At 36.1% G+C, this 26,639-nt stretch overlaps 1 protein-coding gene across 20 annotated transcripts in view; it reads left to right on the forward strand.

Moving 5' to 3' along the window:
- The window catches only part of CPT1A (carnitine palmitoyltransferase 1A), a 64,027-nt gene that overhangs the window by 36,129 nt on the left and 1,259 nt on the right, over positions 1–26,639 (forward strand). For 19 of the 20 annotated variants that reach the window (XM_075162861.1, XM_075162875.1, XM_075162877.1 and 16 more), the window contains 4 exons: positions 986–1,138; positions 2,233–2,337; positions 4,351–4,443; positions 5,976–9,076. In XM_075162861.1, the coding sequence (XP_075018962.1) occupies positions 986–1,138; positions 2,233–2,337; positions 4,351–4,443; positions 5,976–6,062 (438 nt within the window). In that variant the 3' untranslated portion in view covers positions 6,063–9,076. Of the gene's footprint in view, positions 1–985; positions 1,139–2,232; positions 2,338–4,350; positions 4,444–5,975; positions 9,077–21,143; positions 21,236–22,571; positions 22,675–24,162; positions 24,301–26,639 lie in introns of those variants that run through there. The other variant, XM_075162879.1, reaches the window with a different exon arrangement.

The following is a 26,639-nucleotide window of genomic DNA, read 5'->3' on the forward strand; positions in this document are numbered from 1 at the left end:
CATAGACTTATGTGCCTCCATCTGGAGCAGCAAGTCTCAAAGAAGTGCCGAGTTGGCTGGGAGTTTATCCCCGCCCGACACAGTCTTCCGACACAGGGTTCCGTGGATCCCAGGGCCATTCATCAGTGTTAAGGGCAGAGGTGAAGAAGGCATTGAACATCTCTGCTTTGTCTATTTCCCTATTTGTGAGGTGACCAACCTCATCAAGTAACAGACCGATGTTATCATCTCTGATCCTCCTCCTTTTGCTGTTAACGTATTTTAAAAAGCCCTTTTTGTTGTCCTTCACAGTACTGGCCAGCTTGACCTCTAATCATGCTTTGGCCGCACAAATTTTCTCCCTGCAGTGGCAAACAGCATCTCTGTAGTCCTCCTGTGTCACCTGTCCTTGCTTCCAATGTCCGTACCCTTTCCTTTTCCACCTAAGTTCTAGAAGAAGAACCCTGCTCAGCCAAGCAGGCCTTTGGCCCCGCTTGCTTGACTTCTGACACTTTGGAATTGCCTGCTCCCGAGCTCTTAAGAGAAGGCTTTTAAAAAATGACCAGCATTCATGGACTCCAATACCTTCTGTGTTGTCAGTTTGCCTTTTAAAAAGGCTGTTGCAGTTCCAGGTTTTCTTAAATCATGTTGAGATTTGCTCTTCTGTAACTTTTTAAGACCAGTGTGTCTAGAAACTAAATATACAATAATGTAGTAAAATTGAGTTGTCATCATGTTTGTTTGATTCTGAGGTTAGATCCCACTTAAAATACAAATTTGTTTTCATTATGCACTGTTTACAGTAGGTAATAGTTGACACTTGTTAATACCTGAAATTAAATACATGAGGTTGAAAAGCCAGAGAATACTTAGTTGCATGCATTGTCTTGTACTTGACCCTTAAGTGCTCTAGGCTTGAGAGCCATTGCTGTAACTTAGTTTCTGCACCTCCATCCTCAACCCAGTTCACTTAACTGATTTTTTTCCATCTTTTTTTCATTGTTAGAATGAAAATAAGCTTAAGTCCTTGCGGCTTGCTGCTGCCAAACATCAGCACTTATATCGTCTTGCCATGACTGGTGCTGGCATTGACCGCCATCTGTTCTGCCTTTATGTCGTGTCCAAGTACCTTGCTGTAGATTCTCCTTTTCTTAAGGAAGTAAGTGCCTTTTATTGATCACTATTAATTGTAGTAAATAATCCTTTATTTAGTTAGTGTTTTGTGGTATCTGCTTATATACTTGTAGAACTCTGGTTTTCCTAAGAAAAAAGGTATGAGTTTAGCTAGCGTTGCTTAACATCTGTTGGTAGATTACAAGTTAGTTTCATTTTGCTTTATGTATACACTTATTAATAGACCTATAGTAATGCTTTCTGTGAGCTTTGTAGTATCATGTATGCTATTAAGGATTGCAAGAAAGATATAGTCAGTGTTACAAAAAAAAATATTGGTTGCCTGTGTTTTTTACATATTTTCAAGGCAGCACAACAGAGGCTGTGTGTTTTCTCTCAAGAATGTTCTTTATCTGTGATAAAATTACTTTCTTTTACATTACTGTGAGTTAAAGGAGCTCCATATTGCAATTTTTTTTTTTTTTTAAATGCACAACATTAATGTCACTGTTTATTACCATGACAAATACTTTATTACTTAAACTAGATTTTAAGGTTGGGTTTTATAAAAGTAATTACATTGCACTTGTTCATGTTTTCTGATTAATTAAAAAATGTGTTCCGGCTTGCCTCCAAATTAAGCTACTCACATTTGTCTGCTTGCCTTCCTAAATGTGAGTAGTGGCTGAGTCAAGAATAAAACTACGTTCTACAGCTTCTGCAGACTTTCAAGATACATGTGTATTGGTAGAGATTTTACAAGCTTCTAACTTGATGTAGTATCTTACCAGGATTTGAATATGGCCATTAATGATCTTGTTAACAAGACCTGTTATGCAGAGTTTACCAGGCTATAGACCTGGTAAATAATGTGTTTTGAAATAGCATTTCTATTGAAGGAACTTTTATTGTCTTTAAGGAATTGACATCACGACATCATATGTTAATGGTTTCATATCAGGACAAGTTTAGCTGTTTATTTTAACCTTCTTAATTGTTCATTCCATTGAAAGAGGAACGTTATCCTTAATGTTGCTTTATTTGAGTGCTTTCTAACTTATCTTGACTAATTTTTGAGAAAGTTGCATGTTCTTAAATAGTGCGTTATACTTGTTTGCATCTCTTTCATATCTAATAAAGGTTTTGTCAGAGCCTTGGAGGCTGTCAACGAGTCAGACACCACAGCAACACATCGATCTAAAGAAGAACCCTGAGATGTTATCCTGTGGTGGAGGATTTGGACCGGTATGTTCGCTAAATACAAGTTTTATTTTGAATATGCCAGTCTAAAAATTTCAGATCTGTAATACCTTAACGTTGCACATCAAAGGTGCTTTTAAATGCATATGTTTAATGCTTTCGTATGATGTGGATGTGCTCAGAAAAATCTGCATCACCTTTTTCTCATATCCCACTACAAGAATGGATTATTCTTAAAGAAATACACAGTTATCAAATGTGGTACAGGGCTCCATGGCAGAGAGATCTGATAAAGTGGGGCTTTTATCACATTACCTATGCCCAAAGCTTCTGTACATCAGGCTATTATTACAGTGACAAATGCCTTATTACTTAAACTAGATTTTAAGATTGAGATTTGTAAAAGTAATTATACTTGACTTGTTATTTATATTTCTGATTAATTAAAAAATATGTTCATGCTTTCCTCCAAATTAAGCTACTCCCATTGTTCTCCTTGCCCTCCTAAGTGTGAATAGTGGCCAAGTCAAGAATAAAACCATGTTCTACAGCTTCTGTAGACTTTCAAGAAACTAGTATATTGTTAGAGATTTTACAAGCTTCTGACTTGCTGTAGTATTTTACCAGGTTTTGAATATGGCCATTGATGATGATATTGTTGTTAACAAGATCTGTTAAGCAGACTTTACGGGGCTATAGACTAAATTAGTCTGTTTTTAAAAAGCGTTTCTATTGAAAGAACAATGAGAGAGATCACAAGACTACTCTTTGCCACACAGAAATTAGGATAACAAGTAGAGTGTATTTTGGCTTGTTTGTCAAGCTGGAAGTTGTTTTTTGTGGGTTTTTAAAAATTTATTTATTCATGTTTCTGATACAGTTTTCAGTAGTTCTTCAAGTTGGAATGAGTTTAAATAGCAGTATCAAGGAAGCCTAGTTGTTGCAATACTGCTCATTCATGAGAAACAGGCTTGCTCCAGCAGATTATAAAGTCGGTATTTAGAATCCCCAAAAAGGTGTGGTCTGGCAATAAAATAGGTTTTTGGCTGCAGGAATTTCTAACACTTCTTTTGCCTTTGTTTTTGCTGATGCTACATTAACCGCTTCCTTCATACTATTTCTTCATTCCTTTAGTTGTCTGCCTTTCCAAATAACAGTGCTTACGTTTCCCTTCATCATTTCTTGTATCCTTATAAAAACTGTGCTTTGGTTTGCTGAAGTAGCCCAGAGATTCAATACATCAGGCTCTCCGTGTGTGTCCGCTGTTTGTTGGTTTTGGTGTGGGTTTTTTTTTTTCCAAGCGTTCTGTAGAATATAGCCCTGTAGCACTAATGGAGACGAGACTATCAGGCTGCTTAGCAGCAGTGACAGCAAAGAGTCTGAAGGTTGTGATTCTTTGAGTTAGAAAAGAGAGGAAAAAGGGTGGCAGCGGGATAGCCTGTGTTTACTAGGCATACTTTAAATATAACATCAGACTGAAACTTGGGACAGTTAATGCTGCTAATGGTGAAATCGGACCAGAGCTCTGCTCATGGTACGGGTGTTCAGAATCGTATGTTTGCTTTAGAGTTGGAAGACTTTGCCTTTGGGCAAGTTTTCATAATACAAGGCTTGTATACTCTGTATTTATATACTCTATTTGTTTACATCTGCAGAGTGATCCCATGAAACAGGATGTTTAGGTATACAACTGAACTATTTTATTCCTTTCTACTTAAGCACTGAAGCTGTATAGCTGCTTAGGACCAGACTTGGTAGGAGAAGGTCTTTGAATAAGTATTCTATTTCAAAATATTAAAGCTGGGAAATATTACAGACATATATTTAGAAAATGTTAATTCCGTGCATTTCAGATGAGACTAGAACTGTTTCTTTAAGTGGAATCAATCTTCAGAAATGATGCATTAAATGTGGAAGCTTAATTTTTGCTTGAGGAGAAATTGCAACTGATTTTAAAAAATGCACAGTAAGAATTGTGTACTTATGTATAAAGTAATTTAGGAATGGAAGGAAAAAGAAAAGGTTTAGAACTTGTTTTTCTCTTCTTTCTTCCCCTAGGTGGCTGATGATGGTTATGGTGTTTCTTATATTATCTTGGATGAAAATTCCATCCATTTCCATGTCTCCAGCAAAATATCTTGTTCTGAGACGGTAAGGGTCAGTCCTTTCCTATGGTTTAATAAATCTGTTCTGATATCTGCTTATAAAACTGTTCTACTCATTATCTAAAAAAATGTAATAGGACTTCCAACATGGAGTTATAATGTCTTTTTTTTTTTTCTTTCTCAACATATGCTGTTTTGTTGGGAGGGGGAGTTTTGTCTATTACTAAATTCTATAAATTTAATAATTTTATGAACCAAGGAAACCATATTCTATTTCACTTATGCTTTCAAGCATAAAGAAAGCATGTGGCCCAAGGTCATCTTTACACTTGTGTAGTTCCCTGGAATTCATGTAAAATGACTCATATCTGCCCCATAAACAGTAAGATGGGTGTCTCCTGTTTTTTGTTATTACAGTTTTGCTTTGATTTGTCTGTGGTTGCAGTTGTGAAGACAGAATAAAATGTATGCTCCCTATTCTTTAAATCTTCTTGGTTTAAATAATACTGAAAGAAGCTGTCCTGTAAGTTGTAATCTGTGCTTGAGAAACATGATTAATCAAAAATTTATTAGAATAACGCCCATTATTAGAATGTAGTAGATGTCATCTATTCAATATTCTGCTGTTGCGGAGGTCTGCTTTGAGTGAGCTTCAATTCATCCTTCCCCTTTAGATTTTTATGACTTTAATAAACATGCTGAGTTTGTTCAAGATTACATAGCTGAACTAGTTTTCCTCTTCTGACCTTAACTTGTCCGAGAGATCTTGGTGCCTTTGGTTAATCATTAAAGATTAGGAAATACAACTTTGTTTTTTTATAGTTCAAATTGTTCTTCAGATGCCTGTTAGCTTGTACTTCGAATTTCTCTGTATTTTTTTACTTATTAGTCAAGTCAAAGGTCCATACAGAAAAGGCAGCGTTCCATGTGCCTTGATATTAGTAGGGTCTTTGTAGTAGATCCTGTAATGTAGCTAATAATTTATATTTGTAATCTTAATTTTTTCCTTGTACCATTCATTTGACATTTAGAATAAACAGAACAAGTTCACAGTTTGTTTACACTTAGATAATTGTGATTTTAATTTTCAATACATTATGTAATTTTTCAATGGCAAACGATTCAGGATTCTGATAGGAACTCAAATACAAAATGTTCTTCTGCTCTTTCAGTACTTCTAGGTCATTAATCATGCACTTTCTGAACATTCTTTGTTTTCTGAAAATTAGCTTTTGCAAAATCTTGTATAAAAAAACAATACCAAACCCCAGCGATTTTAAAGTAACAGAAAGCTATACATACATCTGATTTCAAAAGGAGATGATCTCAGTTCTGTCTGCAGGAAAGTAAATGCATAATGAAGAACTCATTAGTCCGTAATAGCATAAACCTGGATTAATTTGTATAGCATTAAAATTTTTGTGGTTTAAATTCCCCATTTTATGGTAAAATACATGCCCTAATTCCATAAGCTCCAAAATAACAAAATGTTAAAAGGTTCCTTCTTTTGCCTGAAAGATAACTGTTGATCGACAGTACAAGTCTTTGGTTTTGTTTTTTGTTTGTTTGTTTTTAAAGGATTCTCATCGTTTTGGAAAAAACATCCAAAAAGCAATGGTTGACATCATGGGTTTATTTAACCTTAGTAAAAACTGTACCAAGTGATTTGCCTTATTGGTGCCAAGCAATCTCCTGTTGTTGGGATGAGAACTCTTCTGAACAGTGAACAAGAGCAAGGTTTGTCAAACAGTAGCTGGCGAAGAAACTGAGTCAACATCTCGATCACCTATGAAAACCTTAGCAGTGTATCGAATGTTTCATTATTTTTTTCAGTAGTTTGGAAGAGTTTATTTCCACAAAGGATGACTTTTGAAATCTTGTATGTTTCTAGGGATGAAGTACAGTATCATTGCATGAAGTCATGTATATTCTAACTCCTGCAGTTTTCTCTTAATTTGTATACACTTGCTTTTTCTTTTTTACTTAAAATTAGTCTACTTATATTCCAGAATCAAAGGGATAAAACACACCGTCTTAAACTCAAATGCTAGAAAAAGTTTGATTTGCTATGTGTTAATAGCAGAATGTTCTTCAGTATATCTGCTGCTTTATGTCAATGAATGACAAAACTTGTGTCTGTTTACCTTCATCGGTTGTTTTTGTTTGTGGTGTTTTGTTTTTTTTTTTAAAGGTGATTTCTGTAAAACATAAAAAACATCCCTGATATAACCCACCATAACACACCAAATTGTAGACATTTTTTGGTTTTTGGGAAAAAAACCCAAAACATTGGGTAGTACTACATTGGGTAGTAAAATGCGTCACCTAATTAGCAGGTATCACATTTTTCTTATTACTTACAAGTATGTTTGCCACATTGTTGATTTTATTTCGTATAAATAAATGGATTTGTGTGCTTGTTCATGGAAGTGCCTTAGAAGAAGAAAGATCCTAAACCCAGGGAAAAAAGCTTATGCTGGGAGTTGGTTTTACATTGCCTTGCTGGTGAAGGAGGTGAAGTAATGCAGACCTAGTTTTCAAATTATGTTAGGTTGATGTGGCATAAGTAGACTTGAATATGTTGCCACGTGGTGCAGTTAGGTTTAAAGCTCTAGTGAAATGCTCCCATCTTAAATGGCAAAGATCAGTCCCTATGAAATGCAGGAGTAACTTTGTTTCAGAGCTAGAGATACTCCTGTTTAATTTGGGGAATGATATTGGTGGTCATGTGAGATAAGAGTTTCTGGGTCCCAGGGAATGTCAATTTAGATAATGCAACCTGTTGGATAGGCTACGAAGCAAGGCTGCCTGTAGAGGCTGATCAGTTGCAGTTTGCCTGCTTTCAGCCTAGAAGGACCACTACTACATTGCCAACCATCTGCATGAGAAGGGCAAACTATCAAAGCCATGGAAAATAGCTCCAGAATGGGAAAATCCTGGCCTTCTCAAACCCCTCCTGGGAGACGCTCTTGGTCAAGCACAGTTTCTGAAGGATACACGGAGGGACGGGAAAGCTATTTCATTCAAAAAGGAGCATTATGTTTCCAAGTGCAGAAATAAAGTGGCTACTAAAAAATGGAGTAACTTTGTGCGCGATGCTTCTCTTCCCCAGGCTTTGTAGGTGTGGTTACTTTTTACATGCTGCAGTGCAGTAAAATGTACCTGTTAGTGCAACATTATTTTTTTTTTTTTATGTAAGGTACATGGTGTTTAGTAATACAGTGAATGCGGCTCCAGAGCTATGCTGATTTCAAAAGGCTTTTGGGGTTGACACAAAACTTCTCATTAGACTTTGAAAGTTTTCTGGCCAGTATTTCTAACTTTCTATGCCTCTTCATGGTTTTTTTTTTACTCTGGTCTGGCTATTAAAACACCTGTATATGTATGTTTGAGGTGGGAAACCTCACAGATCCCAGATGCATACTTAAGCAAATGCATGCTTACGTAAATGTAGGAACCCTCAGAGGAATTGGCCAAAGACACTCATTATTTGATTAGGTGTACAGTGTGTGGGAAAGGACACTTTGAAATAAGCCTTACTGCAGCTGGCAGGCCTGGCACTTATCAAACTACTGCAACAATTTTGGAGTGATCTGTTCTTTTGGAGCTGCAGAAATAATGCACTGTTTGTTTTGGGTTTTTTTTTCTGACTCTGCTTAAATTAACATTAGGGCATATTAGCTTGTAGGATTTTCTTTAAAAAAAAAAGTTTAGATTTGACTCTCAGGTTTTAAATGTTTCAAGTCTAATTGTAGTTAGTGTAGTTATCAATGCAATTTTACATTCTTAGAGAGTAAGTATAATTGGCATAGAAAGCTGTTTTTTATTGTAAATGTTTTAAACATTTTTGTGGTGTTAAATGTATCTTTTTAATTTGAGATAGATCATAATTCCTAAACAGATAAGATTTTATTTCATTTTCTTTAAAATGTCAACAGCATGTAAATAAAATATGCTTTTTGGATGTAAATCTTAAAAATCCACCATGAATGTAGGTTATTAATAGATAATTAATTTAAATCTTGATGTTCAATATTGTGTACATACAGTAAAACTGCTTGCTTTTTTGCTCAAAAGCCATAGGAATGTAATTGAAATAACCTAGATTTGAATGAATCTTCTAGTACAGTGTACTTTATGATAAAGTAAAATGTTCATATTCCAGAAAAACTACTAATTTGTTACTAAAACCTTGAATTGCTTATTCGCAATTAGTGATTTAAGAGCTCAAAGTTAGGATTGAGTAGGTGGTAAAAGGTTGGATGATAATAAATTGACCTGTTTATTAAATAGCAGTGTGGAATTGGTAGAATACCTCAAATGTACATTTTCCAAATTTCTTTTTTCAGCTATTTCATGCCAGAATGAGGAGAGTGTTAAGTGCGTTTAGAGGCTACCATTGTCCAGGATTAACACCATTCCAAACTAAATATTCTTTTAACGGTTGGGTTTTTTGTGGTACTAAGGAAGTGTGTGCCTGACCTTGAAAATCATGATTCTAATTCAGCCTTTTTACCAATTGTTTTCTCGTATAAAATATATTAATTTAAGCTAGAGGGTTTTATCTTGTTCAATTTCTCTACATCTATGGTTGGTTATTTACATCCAACACTTTGTCTCTATTTTCTACCCTCTTCTGTGACTTCAAAAAATAAAATAAAATTTCACAATTACCACTACTTGGTACAATGTTTAATATCTTTTGTATCTTCTTCCCAGCTCCCTTGCTGCTGTTTCTGGACTTGTGAAATCATTGCTATTAAATCCAGTTAGGAATAGTAGTAGCAGACTATTCAGTTTATTGTAGCAGTGATTTATACATGTCTTGCTAGTAATAGGGAATGTGTAAAGAACAGTTTTTCTTTTTCAGGTTCAGTAGAAAGAAGAAACAACATAGGTCTTTAAATGAGCTTTTTTTATGAGATCCAAATAACTGCTGGAATGTTTTCTGTGAAACAGTCTCTCTGCAAGCTAGTGGATAGCACTGGTTTTGATCTTTACAGTGAATAATGTATAGAATATGAATGGTAAGGCAGTGGGGAACTAGTTCAGGCACAGAAAGTTAACATTGTTAAAATGTTATTTGCTTTATCTGAAGGTTTCCAGTACCTGAAAACTCCTTTGAAATTGCATTAAAACTGGGGACTACTTTGAGACAGTCGAAGAGGATTTTTTTACCCTTTAAAGGTTCACGTGCTGTTTTTTGAATTGCTGTTTAATTAAAAAAAAAAAAAAAAACGCCAAACAACCACAGCAAAAAAAAAAAACCCACAAAACCCACCAAATAATTTTTTGTGATAGACCATTTTCACATTGTTTAGCTTGTTGCTTTTCTGGATGTTGCAGCCTTCGCTACATGAAAGAACACAGTGATTTGAATTTCAGACTTCATCTCTTAGATACTGTTAGTTCCTGGTTGTATTTCAAACATCTCCCACCAAGGCTGGATACTGAAGTTATAAATTGATACGTTCAATCTGAGCAGAAATGCTGTATGGAAACTTTCTAGGCACAGAAAATACTGAATTATTTTTTGGTTTTTTTTCCCCTTTTCCCTTTGCCTGTTTTTAAGGATGGCAAGTGGCAAGTATAAGATGCAACTCAGAAAATGTTGCTGTAGTTGTACATGATGCATGGGATTAACCAGCTCTGGCTGAGATTAATGAACTCCTGTTGGAAAGTACTAGAATAAAAAACTTAGCTCGTAGATGAAACCTTTGAGAGGGGAGGAGAAAGCATGGGGTTTCTTTGTTTTGTTTTGTTCTGTTTTTCCCTAACTTTCATGCAGATCTGAGGCTGGTGGGGTGGAAGTTTGTAACTGAAAGCATAAGGAAAAATTGATTCCAGTTTCTTCTTGGATTAATTGTATGGCACCTTATGGATGAAAGGTAGCTTGAAATTGTTTTGGATGTTTTCAGTTGCTGTGGGTTTTTTTTTTTTAACACAAGATTTCCTAAAAATGAAGACTTTAACATATAAAATGAAAAGTTCCGTTTCAATTTCTGCTTTCAAGGAAACCATCTTTTATCTTAAATGGCCATAGGTAGTGGTCTGGTGGGTTTGAAGTGTTTTCTAAACAATGAAATCTTTATGGTACCGGGGTGACAATTCCAAGATTTACATAGTGAGTTGTAGAAAGGGCTCTAAGAGCAGAAGCTGGAAGCTGGCTATTTCACAGAATCACAGAACGGTTGAGGTTGGAAGGGACCTCTGGACGTCATCTGGTCCAACCAGGTGGTTGCCCAGGACCATGTCCAGATGGCTTTTTGAGTATCTCCAAGGGTGGAGACTCCACAACCTCCCTGGGCAACCTGTGCCAATGCTCGGTCACCCACACAGTGAAAAAGTGTTTCCTGATGTTCTGGTGTTTCAGTTTATGCCCATTGCCTCTTGTCCTGTCACTGGGCACCACGGAAAAGAGCCTGGCTCCATCTTCTTTGCACCCTCCCTTCCACTTTATATCTCTAGGCTAAACGGGCCCAGCTCTCTCAGCCTTTCCTCATAGGAGAGATGCTCCAGTGCCTTAATCTTCCTGGGCCTTTGTTGGACCCTCACCAGTATGTCCATGTCTCTCTCGTACTGGGGAGCCCAGAACCGGACACGGTACTCCAGGTGTGGCCTTACCAGTGCTGAGTAGCACTCTCCTGCATGAATTACACCAAATAATCTCTTACTCAGTAAGAGTAACTCAGGGTCCTGGTTAATCTTTGACTCCTTGTAATGCGAGATAATCTCCAAGGGAAATTATGCTTTAAATACAAAGCCTACAAAAACTCCACCAAACCCCCGAACCCGACCCGTAGGCCGTGCCCGCCGCTGCCCCTGCGGAGTGCGAGACGCCCGCGCGGGCGGGGCGGGGGGCGGCGCAGGCTGGAAGCGGCTCTCCGGCGCATGCCCAGCCTCCCTTAACGGCCTGGCGCGCGGTCGTCCCCCCCCGCTGACTGAAGAGCGGGCGCCGGCTGTGGGGGAAGGTGACTTCCTTGGGGGAAGGGGCAGAGACCTGCCCGCTGCGGAGGGCCCAGGGTGGAGGTGGGGCCCGTCCCTTTCCCTTCCGCCCTGGAAGGCAGCGTAGTGGTGAGGGGGAGGGCAGCTGGAGCTTCTGGGCAGGGCTGGTCTCCCTAGCCCGCCCCGCCCGCGATGTCCCAGAGCTGGTAGTGGTGGATGCGTATGGGTCAGAGAGACTTGAGCCTTCAGAGGGCTGCCGTGTCCCAGTCCAGCCAGGGGGACATGGGTAGTTTGACCCTCCCCATATTGCCTTAGTCTAAATCCAGAAATAGTAGTGATGATAGTGCAGGTAGGTCCTGGCCTATGTCTTTTTAATGGTGGCCTTGTGATGCTCTGGGTAGAGGTGCTTTGGCTTGCGTTGTCTGTAAGTGGCAATAGCGATGTGGAGAGTACAGGTAAGGTTTGGTCTTAATGTGATACTGACACAAACTTAAACCAGTGTAATTATAGCTGGCTAAGTGTACTATGTCAAATTTGTTTGATTTTTTTTGACTACTAAAGCCAAGTAGCAAAATTCTTATTGAAGTCTGAATGCTGTTAATGTGTTTAAAAGTTATGAGGAATGTGTTCTTATGGTAAAAGCAGCTTGTTTGTGTTGGCATGGTGGCCTGTATTTTCTGAATGCTAGGTTCAGAACCCCAACAACGCATTACGTTTTTAAGTTTTACAGTTACATGTTAATTGGGTTAATCTTCAGTATTATATATACATGTTGTTTGGTTAAGACTATTTCATTCACTCCTAGATAGAAAAACTATTCAGAAGAATACTGAAATAGAAAATTTAATTATCTTCAACGAAAAAAATAAATATGAACCAGTTGACAGTCTGTCCATGACTATGGAGAATCAGATATTGCTTGATATAAGATCAGTAACAGACAGTGGACTTGTAACTGAACTATTTAGTCAAAATAGTCCTGTTAGTTCTGAAAACTTTAATCTGGAAACTGCAGTAATTAATAATCCCATTGAAGAAGGATTGCTGTCTAGTCAAGACAATCATCTATGCACTGTAAATGTCGGAGAGACTTTGTCAGATCACTTCAAGTATCCACTTGAAAATCAAAATACAATAGTAAAAGTTGAAGTACATCCGCATGGAAACAACAGCTGTGATGATGAAGATCTTGAAAAATACAAGGAATTAAATCTTCCAGAAGAAGCTGAACATACTCATTCACCTTATCTGCCTTCAAATGGTGTCCACTTACTTTCTTCTGTAGCGATGCGACATAAACACTGCAGTGTTTCAACTTCAAGCATTTTCTCTCCAGAAGGAACAGTCAATCAAAATGTCAGAATGATACCAGTAAGATTAAGTGAAATAGGAATTTTTATATATTCATACTTATTTGTGACTTAAATGTGGGGAATTGCCACATTAAAACTTATATGGGATCCACATAATGTTTGAAGTTATGTCATAAATTTTATACTAGAACAAACTTAGTAGTAAATACAGAAATAAATTTCTGTTTTATATTGCCAGAAATAGCATGCAGTGTGAACATATGGTTCTGACTGCTGTTCTTTTTTGTCCGTGTTAAGAGCCATATTTTTAAATGGCTGGGTAGTTATTTTGCTCATTAAAAAAATCTTACTATGGCACAAATATACCCACTTTGGTTTTATATATTGCCATCTGTATTAGCAACTATTACATCATTGTACAAAGTACAAATAGGATATTGACTTTTGTTCTTTAGTTCCACAGGTGACACACTTCTCATCTTAAAATTTATAGTCCAAATGAGTTAAAAAGCAATTTATTTGCAGCAGTAAACTGTAGCCTGTATTGTTAATCTCCATGGGGAAAGTAGTTTTGTAAGAGAGAGGGTGTTCCCATTGCTTGCCACGTTTGGCAGTTTTCCTGTATAGTCTGAAGTGACATTTTCTATGTTGGATCAACTACTATCTAGAAAGGTACACAGCATAAAACTTCTTGTGATGCTCACAGGATCAAATCCATCTGCTTAATGCAGGCTATTCATATGTAGAATACTTGTTGTGTCCTTGCATCTTTGTTTATGGCTGTAGAATATCATCTGAAGAAATCTCCAAATTTTAAGTTTGCACTGTGGCTGCTTCTAGAGGGGCACTGAGGTTTCCTCTGAGAAGCTATCCTGAAATAATTAAGCATACCAGTTGACATTTTTTCCATGTAAATATTTTGACAAACAGTGCTGTTCTCAGATTAAAAAATCAAAAGCATTTAACAAAACCCCCAAAACTCACAAAAATCACTTGGTTGAAAATGAGGTCTGATTTTCCCTTGCAGTATCCCACCGAGGTGCCAGGCTGAAGCCAGGTGGCAGCTATGGGGCTGTCTGTGCAGGAAACCTCCCATCACAGAAATCATTGCTGACACTACCCAGCCCAGTGTGTTTCCCAGCGGCATTTCATCCTGGGATGCTTGAGGTCTACCGTGACAGTTACCTTATGTGTTTTGGTTTTCGTTCTGATTTCAAGTTATGGTTGTAGTTTAAAAGTATCCCTGGCTTGGAAGGTTGTTTACACACATGCTCAATATTATCAGTAGTTCTTTAATAATCAAGACCTTCAATCTTTTGAACCGTTAATGAGATTCAAAAGACTGGTGAAAGCCTCTAGAAAATAAAGATGTGATCAAGGCATAACGGTTGCTTTCTTCAAAGTCAAGTTGAAGATAATGAAAATTTGTTAGTCTCTGTACAAGGAGTTAAAAAAGAGATTTAGAAAAAATTTTTCTGACCAGCTCTCTTCCTAGTATCCTTACAGTTTATCACACTAAATCTTCATGTTTCCTTAATCTGCCCTGTTTCTTGAAGGTATTAGAACAAAATTCTAGTCAGGTTATAAATAATTTTATTGAAATAAAGAAAACTGATTGGTTGTTTCTACACTGCTTGCTTACCCTCCTAAAGTGCTGTCTATATTAAGAGGAAGCACAGCATACATAGATAGAGAGCAAATTGTCTAGTTCGAACTATCTCAATTCTAATTTGAAACTAGAAAATAGCTGGTTTCTGTCTGTGTTCTATTTTCTCTTCATTTGGTTTGTTTTTGAAAATACAAATGTAGGTATTAAATATGATGCTATTATAGTTGTAAATGCATTAGATCTGAACCATAACTATATGTTGAGCAAAGAAAGCAGAAATAATATTCAAGGTATATAAAGATGAATGCTGAATAGGCTGCAGCATTTATGAGCTTAATTATGTCATGAAAATGTAAATAACTTCCAATTTTCAAGGTCACTTTAAGTCATTTTTTTGTTTATTCATTTGATTTTTTTAAAAATGAATCATTTAATGCATAAAATAGTTACAAATAAAACATTCTTTTCTTCAGGTGTTCAGATCATTCATACCTCCAGCTGCAGGTGAGAATAAATGTATTTGTTATGATCAATTTAAAGGAATCCAAACCAGTACTATGCAGTACAAAACTTGATCAGTTGCTTGAATGGTATGTGCCGCAAGTGATTGAGGGGGATTTTTTTTTTTTTCTTCTCCTTTTATAAGCTTAGGGAAGGGTTGAAATAGCTAAATAAATTAATTTCTGGATTTCGCAAATTGCAGTATAAGCCTTTTCTGATAATGTTAATATAACTAAGGATGTTTGAAAGGAGAATGGACCACTGTTCGTTCATGTACGTTCATGTTGCTTCAACCACGTAGTCCAGTCTTACTTTTGATTTTCCCTTCCTCTCATACCACCTCCCCATTCTTTCAGGGGACTGTGAAGAAGATATTCCTTCTTGCAGTACCTTTTTTTTTTTATTGAGTTGAACAACCTTTTTATTTAATTTTGAAGTTTGACCACTGGTTATGAAAGTTAGGTGGTTTGCACTGATGCTGCTGCTGACAGTAAGCTTGTGAGCAGTTGTTTGATGCGTTCTGCCCATAACCTATTTACAGTCCTGCTTAGGGTTAAACTAACTGCTAGATTTGATCTTAAAAGGTAGTTTATCCTGAAGCTAAATGGATTTTACCAAATGGGCACAATAAACCTTTTAAAGACATCAAAAAGACCCAAACTGAAGTCTGTTTTTCCCAGCAAGTCTGTTTACAAAAGAATATTAAATATTTCTTTCACAAGAATGTAATGCTGTAGTGACATCAAAATCTCTTTTATTGATGCTGTAAAGGAGTTCTTGGTGTAAAACACTGATCTTTTTGTAAACAAAACATGCTTTATTTTACGTACTAGAATCTTCCAGTGATATCTGTGGCTTACCTCGGACTAGTGCTTCTGTCTATGATGAAATAGTAAGTATGCATGCAAGATTTTATTATTGGCAGAATCTGTCCAAGTGTTGAATGTCTAAAATGGGATTTATTCTAAGTGACAGAGGGTAAAAGTTTTTTTCAAACACTGTCCTATCTGATCTGTTCACAAAAGAAAGGGAAAGAAAAATGTTGTTCTGTAGATTTCCTACACTGCTACATTGTGGAGGAAGGAAGAATAGCATCTGGATTTTTCACCTGTTTCCGTTCCTATTGGCTCAAGTCTGGTTGGCTCCTGTTTGCCACTTGCACATTCTGGTTCCAGTTCAGGCCAGTTAGGGAGGGGGCTTCTCCTAAGGCCACCTGAACACAAACTGCCTAGCCAGACTCCGCCAAATACCCTTGGGCAGCTGAATAGTGTTTGAGCCTTTATCACATGTGCAGTGTATATAAAGGAACAGACCTGAGGCTGAGGATGAAAATCTGGCTTTAACATTAGCATTCCCTGCCTATGGAAAGATGTTCTTTGCAACTTAATTATTCTCTTAAAATGCTTGAATTTTTCAAATATAATTTCCTAGATACATGCAAGACAAACTATAGAAATTCAGGTATTTCATGAAAGGGAGATCTCTGAAAATTACTGGAATTTTATAGCCAGGTTTTTCAAGGTTGTCCAATGCAGTGTTTTAAAGTGTGTACTAAGAGGGGCAAGGAGGTGTGACTGTAATGGATTGGCAAGATAGGTGATAAATTGGTTTTCAACAAATGCAAGTGGCACCACATCTATGATGGAATACCATGACACACAATAGTTGATCATCATAACAAAAGTTCATTTTGGAACAATCTGATTTATAGGTATAACTGAATTTGCAGTCCAGTCTCAGATGACTACTTCTTACTTAGACTAACTCCCAATGATCCCCAGTCAAGATTAATTCTTGTTTAGCATAATTTGCTGTGACTATTGCCTAACTTCTCCAAGGCAGTTTAGAAATCAGTTGATGCTTCATGATGTTGGAGACACCGAACGCCATTGTTACTGTGAAGTATGTTACTGTTCATTGTTATTCTTCAGGAATATTCTTACTTGAAATATAAGCAAAAATCATTCTGCCATTGACAAGTAAATTAACTCTTCTCAGTATTACATTTGAATACAATGTTTGCTTTAAAATATATGATTTATGCAGATAAATTTTTAAATTTATTGTATTTGCTTGGAATTTAAAGTAGGTTTTAAAGCATGTCTGTTAAGATTTAAAACTCTATATTTCAGGCTGAAGTGAGAGAGGCAGTTAGTAATATTATCGAGAATCACCAACACACAGCAATTTTTCAGAGTTCAAATGTTGACGAGTCTGGCTGCAAGTTATTAGCATTGCACAGTGTAGTGGAAGAATCCAGATGTTCACACAGAAATGATTCCAACCCTGTGGTAATTATATCCTGTAATTGATAGCAAAATTATACGCTAGAGAAAATTAACTTATTTGTACCATGCTAGCATCAAGAAGTCCCATTTAGTAAGTGCTGTGTCAAGAATAATAAGGCAGTTCCTTCCTTGGACTCACAGTCTAAATTTTATCTACTTGTAGTGCTACTTTAAATATATATATAAAACAATATGTATAAAAAACATATTATTTTCTATTTAACAGCTGGAAACAAAAAAAACACCAATGTGAAGGTAACTTCATCGGAAGGAAAAGTCTTGATTTAAAATCACAGCTAAATAAATGAAATTAAACATGAACAATTACAATGGCCTGTTCTGGTTAGGGAACTGAATCTGAAGCCAGCACAGTAGTAAATAGCTAGAATATGCTCTGCAAAGCCCCATGGAGCAATTTAGAGAACCAGGAATCCATATCACCTAGGTTGAAGAGCTACAGTCTTAGATCTCAATAGCTGCTTCCAAAAAGAAATTAAAATTAAGGGTCAAAAAGCAAACATCTTAATGCATAATGATCCATTTGTTTGAGAGATTCCAGTCTGTGCTTATGAAGCTTTATAAGACAGGTGGTACTCTTATGAAAACCTTTATATCTATATGCTTAGAATTACAGTTTCTCAGATGAAAGCTAATCATCAGTTATTCATTCCAGGTTATCTGCCAGTTGGAAGGAGGTACTCAAATAGTCTGTATAAACAGTTGTGGCACACAAGAACTAAAACCAGTTCATCTAATTCCCGAGTATCACGACCAACATAATTATCTTCAATCAGGTACAATAAAAATGAAAATTATCTCTAGCCTGTCAGATAGTATATCATAGATTGTTAATGTGCAACTGCATGTGTTTGTTCTTAAGCAGCAACAGTAGGAGATGAGCCAAAGCTAATGTAGCTATCACCAGTTATTATTTTACTGTATTTTATAACTGAAAAATTTCTAGGCACTTCAGTGTAAGAAGAATGATGTAACTGATGTGTTGGATTTATTGAAATTTTTTTAATGTAAAGATTACTTTCCATATAAAACGCATTTAGCATAAGCACCTGCATACATTTGCATTTACCCTAACTTGCCACCAAGTGTCACTCTTTCTCTATAAATGAAGAGCCGTATTGTGAGCTATGACTATACTCCAGCCTTGGGATTCAGAACGTCTCACTAATATTTACGCAATTATGTGAACTTGAAATGCCATCAGTTTTTAAAGAACGTGGTTTCTGAGGTCCTAAAGTTAATGCTATTTAGATGGAGTAACACATTTTCATCTGAGCAGGAACAAAGTATTTGAGTGTAGTTTAATTTAAATAAATATTTCTTTACCTAAATATAGCTTCCTCATTATTAACATGGTTTATTTCATTATTTATTATTATAATTTTATTACAGTGGTGCATTTTGATGGCAAAGTGAAAACAAAGCCTTTTAATATTAGGCACCAGAGAAGCACAGATACTGCTCTCAATATCAATAGGTGCCGAGTGTAAGCATCTCTCAGCAGATGCTCCAGGTATGGAGCCTGTTTACTCATATTTGTCAGAAGCCATCAGAAGAGTAGAGCAGTCACATTCAAATTAAAGGTCATGTTCCTTTATAAAATTCAAACTCTTACTCATTTGCTCTAATGTTAGGGAAGAAAAAGCTGAGGAGTGCGCTGGCGTATGTTTTTTAGTTTTTATTTGCTTGAGCTTTCTTCTGTTTTACTCATCTTCACAGCAAGTAAAAGAATTAGGTCCAGAAATTATACCTAAAAGTTTCTAGGGACTAATCTCTTCAACTTTTCAGTTAAGCTGTCCTTTGGCTTCCTTTTCTTTTTTTCTTTCTTTAAATGGGAAGGAAGTAAGTACAGGTATAAGATTCATCTTGTAATCTTACTATGACTGATGTTTGCTTTTTTCTGCATAGGCTAAGATGCTCATGTACTCACATGCAGTTCTTCACCAGGACCTTCACAAAGACTTACTCTTACATATATGGTTTTCTCCAAGCGTCTTTAGTAATTTTTTTTAATAAGCTAAAGACCTCTGTTCTAGATGCTCTCTCAGAACTCTAGAAATTTGTAAAATAAGAACTCAGGATATATTTATTAAATATAAATATATATTTAATTGTTTCTGATATTTTTCTTATTTTGTCGAAGTATTTTAAGTCTATGGCATTTGAATTAAAATGTACTGGATGTCATAGAGTAAAAACATCCTATTCTCAAATTCCCAGCTAGCAAATTGGTGGTGGGTTCTTCTATCAGGGGTATCTTTGTGTGGTCAGGTTTTTATTCTTGGTTTTTTTGCAATGAGAAAAACATTTCTGGAGAGAAAACTTCTAGGTCCTTCATTGACACTATTTATTGTAGGGTAAGTTTGGATTCAAAACTAAATTGTAGGAGAAAGTGCTAACACAGGACAGACAGCCTCAGGTAATTTTTTTTATTAACAAAAGAAGTTGAAGATACCAATTTGCCTGTATCCTTAATTCAAAAAATATTTATGCATAAGTGAAACTTTATATGCTTTGAGTAGTTCTGCTGTCTTCAGGTAAATGTCTTCTTTTCAGATGTGGACAACTCTGTAACAGCTGTACTGGGGCAGTTTTTGCCTGTCCCAGGTGAACTGGTTCTGAACGAACAAGAGGTAAGGAAGCTTTATCCTTTAAACTTGTTAAGTACAATGTACACTCTTTTTCCTTTTCTTAAAATGGATTTTTAAGTCTATGTTAGGAAGTAACAATTGTATGCATTTTCTAAAGACAGTTTAGCTGATTTGGACAGATTAGTTCTGCACTCAGTATACTTTCTGCATATAAAGGTTTCTGATTTCAACAATTTCTAGAAGTAATACCAGAATTAAAAATAAAGTTTTCCATAAGAAAAATAAAATTATTCCAGCCTTGAAACCTTGAATTTGGTATTATATAATGTTATTTCTGAGAACAATTTTAAGACTCTCTTGGGGTGAAGGAAAGCACATTGACTTTTACCAGAAGAAGGGGAATATTTTCTTCCAGTAGGATTTTTTACACTCTTTTCTCTTGATTAGGATTTAACAGTCATCAAATCTATAATTTTTGTCGATTTTTTTTTGTTGTTGTTGATGAACATTGAACAGAAGACTGAAAATCCTTGCAGATGTTTGGCTTCTCATGTGTTACTTCCAACAGAAGTGGTAGCAAAAATAACTGCAAATTTTTAATTGTTAACTTTTCATTTGTGTGAAGTGAATATGTGATGTTGGTACAAACACAGGAAATGGTTTGTGGATAGCAGCCACTATTGTAAAAGAAAAAACCCAAGGGTCAGATGGAACAATGACCTAGGGAGTCGTGCATCTCTAAAGGCAGTATATCTGCAATATGGTGCCTAAACATTCTGGAGCAGTGATGTAGACAGGCTTGTAATTCTTCTTTAACTTTATCCCAAATTAGTTATTTCCTAGATTTCTTCTCTTGCTTTAAATATATTAATTTTCCTCTTCTTTATGGTGAGCGAGATTAATCGCCTATTAAAATACCAGTGATTTACAATTATTCACTGTCCCTCCATTACCGGTAATACCAGCATAATCCTAATTGTTCTCCCCTTGTCTCCCTCCATAACCAGGCCCTTATTAATCATATGTCTGAAGAGACAACAGATCCGCAGTGTATTTCTTGGCCTGTGAGATGATTCTTTTTTTTAAATTTTGCTTAGCCTTCAACCAATTAGATGTCATACTGCAGCTGAACATAATGTAAATCATCAGGTCACTAGTCAGTTTCAATCGACTACTGGAATTAAAAGCAACTGAACCTAGAATTATCAGTAAATTGAAAATAGTGTGCCAACACTGCAGCGCTGAGAGCTGTTTTTGGTTCTTTGCATCGGGATAAATGGGATTCCTAACATACTGAATGGTTTCCAAGAGGAGATGCATGCTGTTTTCATGGTCTTTACTTCTATGAGTTTTTATCAGTAACCTTGGCAATCACATTATCCCTGGAGCATTTTCTTTGTGTTACTTTTTCTCTGTTAACTTACAAGAGTCTTTTTTAAAAAGTTAACATAAACAGAATATGTGCATTTTATCTTGAACAGTTTGAAAATGGACCCTTACAACCAGTAGCTAGCACTGCCACATTCCATCTAGAATCAAATCTGCACGGGCCAGTGAAAATTACCTCAGAGGGGTAAGATGCGTGAAACATCTTACATCCACGATGACTTTTGAATTTTAAATTGGCAATGACTCCGAGACATTTTCATGTTGCATAGCTGCTTCTCTCTTGTAAACAAAAATGCAGTTCTGTAAGAATGCTTTGTGTATATATCTTGGTAGTCATGATGCCAGTTGCTGGCAGTCAAGACTATGTAGCGTGGTTTCAGGTTTTCTTGGAATCAGTGCAATTGTGCTGTCCATTTGCCTGAGAAACATTTAATTTTCTAAGTTAATTGATATGTTTTCAAATCTAATTAGCGTATGCTTAGCCTGTATTTCTAACACTAATGGAATTCTTTTAATACTATTTAATTGCAGATCATTTTTAAATAAGAGACAGATGCAACCCCATTGTGAAAGGTGAGAGAGCTTTGCAGTTGCACAACCATTACCAGGCTGTATGACCAAAGGGCAGACCTGTCCCAAGTAATGACAGCTGGTGGATAGAGAGAGATTGTAGCTTGCTTATTCTCTTTTTCTCACACACTCTGTGAGGTCACACTTGTTAATAGCACCAATATTGGTGTAAAAAAATAAAATCAGTATTTATTGTTTCGAAACTATAGAATAATTAGTTTTCATTGTAGTTGTATTTGTATATTTTTTCTAATTTTTTTTCTTTTTTCAACCTGTGTAGCTTACCTTTTGGTTCAGGGGTTACAAAGTCTAAGAAACCATGTAACTGCACAAAATCTCAGTGCCTTAAATTGTAAGTAATAGTTTATCAACGTTTAATAAATGCTAATAACAGTGTATAGATGAGAGGGCAAACATACAAGAAATGTGTGCTTTAAAATGAACAGTACATATGTGTCAAAAATTACTCATCTGATACTGAGTTAGAAAGATCCACAGTTGATGTAAACTAGTGTCACACAAGCGCAGAATTTGGTGCAGAGGTGTAGATGACTGTATATAATCCAAAGTATGAAAAGTAAAAAGAGGAGCTAGAAGAGTTGTTCAGAGCATATCTGGAAAATCCTATGTAGAATGTAATTGCTGTATATTAAAATATAATTTCTCTGTCTTGCTGATGCTCTCATAGATAAATAATGTGCACAGAGATGTATACATGATAATTAAAGTTTAGTTCATTGATGGACTGGGTGTATTTTACAAAATGTAAAATTGGAAGAGAGAGAGACGCTCTTTGTCTACGTTTGCATATGATTAAATTACAGAGGAAGGAATATTTTTCATGAGTAGAAACTGAACATTCTGTCCAGAAGTAGAATTTATATTTAAAAATTTACACTTAAACCAGTTAATCTTTTCATTTCTTATGTTATTTTACATGTTAATCATAGATATTGCGATTGCTTTGCCAATGGTGATTTTTGCAACAACTGCAACTGCAATAATTGTTACAACAATCAACTTCATGAAACTGAGCGATTTAAAGCCATTAAGGTAAAACAAAAAGGAAAAAAAGTACGGTACACATTGGTATCAGCTTCATGTATGAAAAATATAGCAGTATTGTTTTTTCCACTAGTTACAGTATTTGAAATATGTTATTTGTAACCTAAATAAAGCTAAATGTTGCCTCTGTATTATTCTTACATAAAGAAATTTAGGGATTTCTTTCCTTCCTTTTATAGAACTTCTGACATTTTGGGTTAAAACTAGTGATGTGTTAACTGAATGATAATTTTTATTCTTGGAAGGAAGTATTCAAACCCAAATTTAATTTCAGAAAATTTTTTCACTTGAAGGAAAATTTATTGTATGCCAAAGTCAGACAGTAGTTAAAGGAAGACAAATTATTACTATCCAAATTATTATTCTCATTGACAGGTCTGTATTAGTCTTTCTGTTTGACCCACGCAGCAATGCAAAGTTGGCTCTCCTAGCAGTGACACTGAACGCTGCAGTAGTGAGAAGCAGGTTAATTCTACATTTGGAGACTGATTTTATTAGTGGAATAAAGAATAATATGTGGGCTAATTTTTGTGTGTATATCAAACTGCACAAACTGGGCAATAATTTAATCTAATACATATGTTATGTTTTGTAAGTTTTGAAGTGATAATGAAAAGTCTTACTCTACTGCTGATTCTTTAAGGATATATTAATGGCTTTGTGCTTCTTGTATGCAACTCTCCAGAACTCTTTTTATATCATTCACATCATTTCGGGATTGTACAAGATGTTGATCTAATTAGAGTTAGAGCTTTGCCACATCCAACCAGTCAAAGCCACAGCAGTTCTTGCTGTCGATATGCAACAACTAGTTTTCAAATCAGATGCTCGTCTGTAGTTCAGCTGATGGGGTTGTTGGTGTCTAAGCACTCCATTCACTGCTGTGGATAGCATCTCGTAGAGCATAATAGATCTTGTTTGTCACTGACAAAAGCATACCTGTGCCATCCATCAATCTTGTACATAAAGGGCATATAACCTTTTAAACCTGCCTTTTAGTAGCCCATGGCATTGCGAGGTCTTGGGACCTAATTAAAACCTGCTGTTCCAATCCAATGCTGATTTCAGTGTCTTTGTATTGGGCCATTAATAAAACAAGATATGTTTAAAACTTCTGAGACGTATGTTACTGTGTTTGCAAGGGTTCTTTCTTCACTGAGAACTTTTTATTTCTGGTGAAAGTAGTGTCAGCAGTGAAAGAAAACCAGCCCCAAGAGAACAGTAGATGGGTCATTTAGGTTATTCCATAAAACCAAGGAAGTTGCTTCCCATGGTAGAGCAAAGTTGGCTTATTGTTCTGGAATCTTTGAATTCCTGCTCTCACATGCCATGGAAGACTCTTTTATCCATGGGCTTCATACCACCAATAATGAGAGTGCAAAGTAAGAACTTCTGTGTTAAACATTGGATCACAGTCATTCAGGTGTTTAAAAACATTTCTTTGAATTTCTCATAATGTAGCAATTTTTGGTTTAGGCCTGTCTTGATAGAAACCCAGAAGCTTTCTTACCAAAGATTGGGAAAAGGAAACTAGGAGAAATTAAACCTCACCATAACAAAGGATGTAATTGCAAGCGCTCAGGATGCCTCAAGAATTATTGTGAGTGCTTTGAGGTGAGTCAGGTGAACTTTCCTCTCATCAGTTACTACCTTAACATTGACTATATTCTGTAACTAGTAGTTGCTAAAAATAATCACTTCTCATCTTTCTGTGCATTTTTCATCATAAAACTTTTTGAACAAAGGAGGCATGGTCTCTTTCTTGTCATGTCTTTAAAGAACTGAATCTGGCTAAAGTCGATCAGCTAAAATTTTTGGTATCAGGAGCTCTCAGCCAATGCCTCACTCCAGAAGAAATGAGAAATGGTTTTCTGCTAATCCTGGTAGTTTCTTTGCATCCGTGGTATTTTGGTTATCTTGCAAATTTATCCACAAATTGAGGGGAGGAGTGATTTGTCCATGCACAGAACATCAATGTCCACAGAGAATCTGTGGAAAAAAACCTGTCTTGCTTGCTTGTATTGATACTGATGGTCTTGCTCTGGGAGTATCCAAGACCAGCACATCTAGAATAAGTCCCTCGTGGTATAGCTCCATTGTTTGCTCGAATGTATGTTTAAGTTAAGATTTATACAATTGTGCTGGTTTTGGCTGGGATAGAGTTAATTTTCTTCATAGTAGCTAGTATGGGACTATGTTTTGGATTTGTGCAGAAAATAGTGTTGATAATACAGAGATGTTTTCGTTATTGCTGAGCAGTGCTTACACAGAGTCAAGGCCTTTTCTGCTTCTCACCCCACCCCACCAGCGAGTAGGCTGGGGGTGCGCAAGAAGTTGGGAGGGGACACAGCTGGCACAGCTGACCCCTACTGACCAAAGGGATACCATATGACATCATGCTTAGCATATAAAGCCGGGGGAAGAAGAAGGAAAGGGGGGATGTTTGGAGAGATGGTGTTTGTCTTCCCAAGTAACCATTACGTGTGATTGGAGCCCTGCTGATGATGGAGATGGCTGAACACCTGCCTGCTGATTGGAAGTAGTGAATGAATTCCTTGTTTTGCTTTGCTTGCATGCGTGGCTTTTGCTTTACCTGTTAAACTGTCTTTATCTCAACCCATGAGTTTTCTCACTTCCAATTCTCCGGGGGGGAGTGAGCGAGCGGCTGTGTGGTGCTTAGTTGCTGGCTGGGGTTAAACCACAACAACAATTTTTATTCTAAGTATTCTGTATTTGTCAGGCTAAAATTATGTGTTCCTCTATTTGCAAATGCATTGGTTGCAAAAATTATGAAGAAAGTCCAGATGAAAAAAAACAGTTGAATATGCTAGACTACATGGACATTGGAAATAATGAAGGAAATAGCCCAGTTTTAACATCAACATTCAAAATGTTACCAAAATTGAAGACAGACAGGTGAATATTTGGGAATAGCAATGCATAATCCATTGCTCTGACTTCATTAACTTTTTGTGTAACCATTATCATAATTATCTAAGAAATAGTGACTAAAATGACAGATGGCTTATATACAAGGAATCACTTCACAAAGCATTTGCCATCTTGTTTCTATAAATAAAAAAAATATCTAAAGGAGAGGCTATAACTATCTTTTAAGAATATAGTATACGGAGTTCAGGGATATATGTGTTAGTTCTGCTTACAAAACAGCAGTTATTTGTGTATTGATCACATACTTCATTCTCTCAACTTTTTTTCCTCCTTAGCTACTTTATGTTTTTCCTTCAGTTTCTCTGTTCTTAAATTTTTCTATGTTCAAGCATTGATTTCTAACAACATCTTGACCAAAGAAGTATTGAGAAAATTCTGTAATTAATATGTTTGTGATATTCAATTGATAAGCATGTTTATATCACTGCTTCTTTCCCATTTCTTCTTCCTTTGGTCCACCTCCTGTCAATTTTATTTGTGTTGGCAGTTTGGTTTGTAAAATATTCTAAGGCGGCCGTACTATCCTGATGTTGTTATGCTTTCTAACATAGTTGTAGCCTAATCTCTATTTTTGGTTGGTGTATAGTCATTTGCCTAATAAATAGAAACACCTGTTAATAACAACTAAAATTAATTAAACTACCTCTTAATTGATTTTAGGGAGCTTTACTCCAGGCTCTAAAATTTTCAGTTTGCATACATCATTTTCTTTGCTTCTTTGCATCAACCATTACCTTGAAATTCTTATCTTAATTCCGTTTTTAAAATACTTTCTGATGACCTATTTTTAAAATATATTAATAATTTCTGCTGTTGGGGTAGATGGTGCTAAGTTATGCCTTTGCTTGAATTGCACAGTAGGATGAGTTATGTTATTAATATAGTAAAATGAGTTATGATGTTAATGACTGGTAATTTCAAGAGTTTATTCAAAGCAAGGCTGCTAAGGTGCCATTCAGGGAATCCTTGAGGGGCTTGTTGCTGTTTCCTTTAACAGCAGT

Source organism: Calonectris borealis, chromosome 14 (assembly GCF_964195595.1).
Source record: "Calonectris borealis chromosome 14, bCalBor7.hap1.2, whole genome shotgun sequence".
In the NCBI taxonomy this organism is placed as follows: Eukaryota; Metazoa; Chordata; class Aves; order Procellariiformes; family Procellariidae; genus Calonectris; species Calonectris borealis.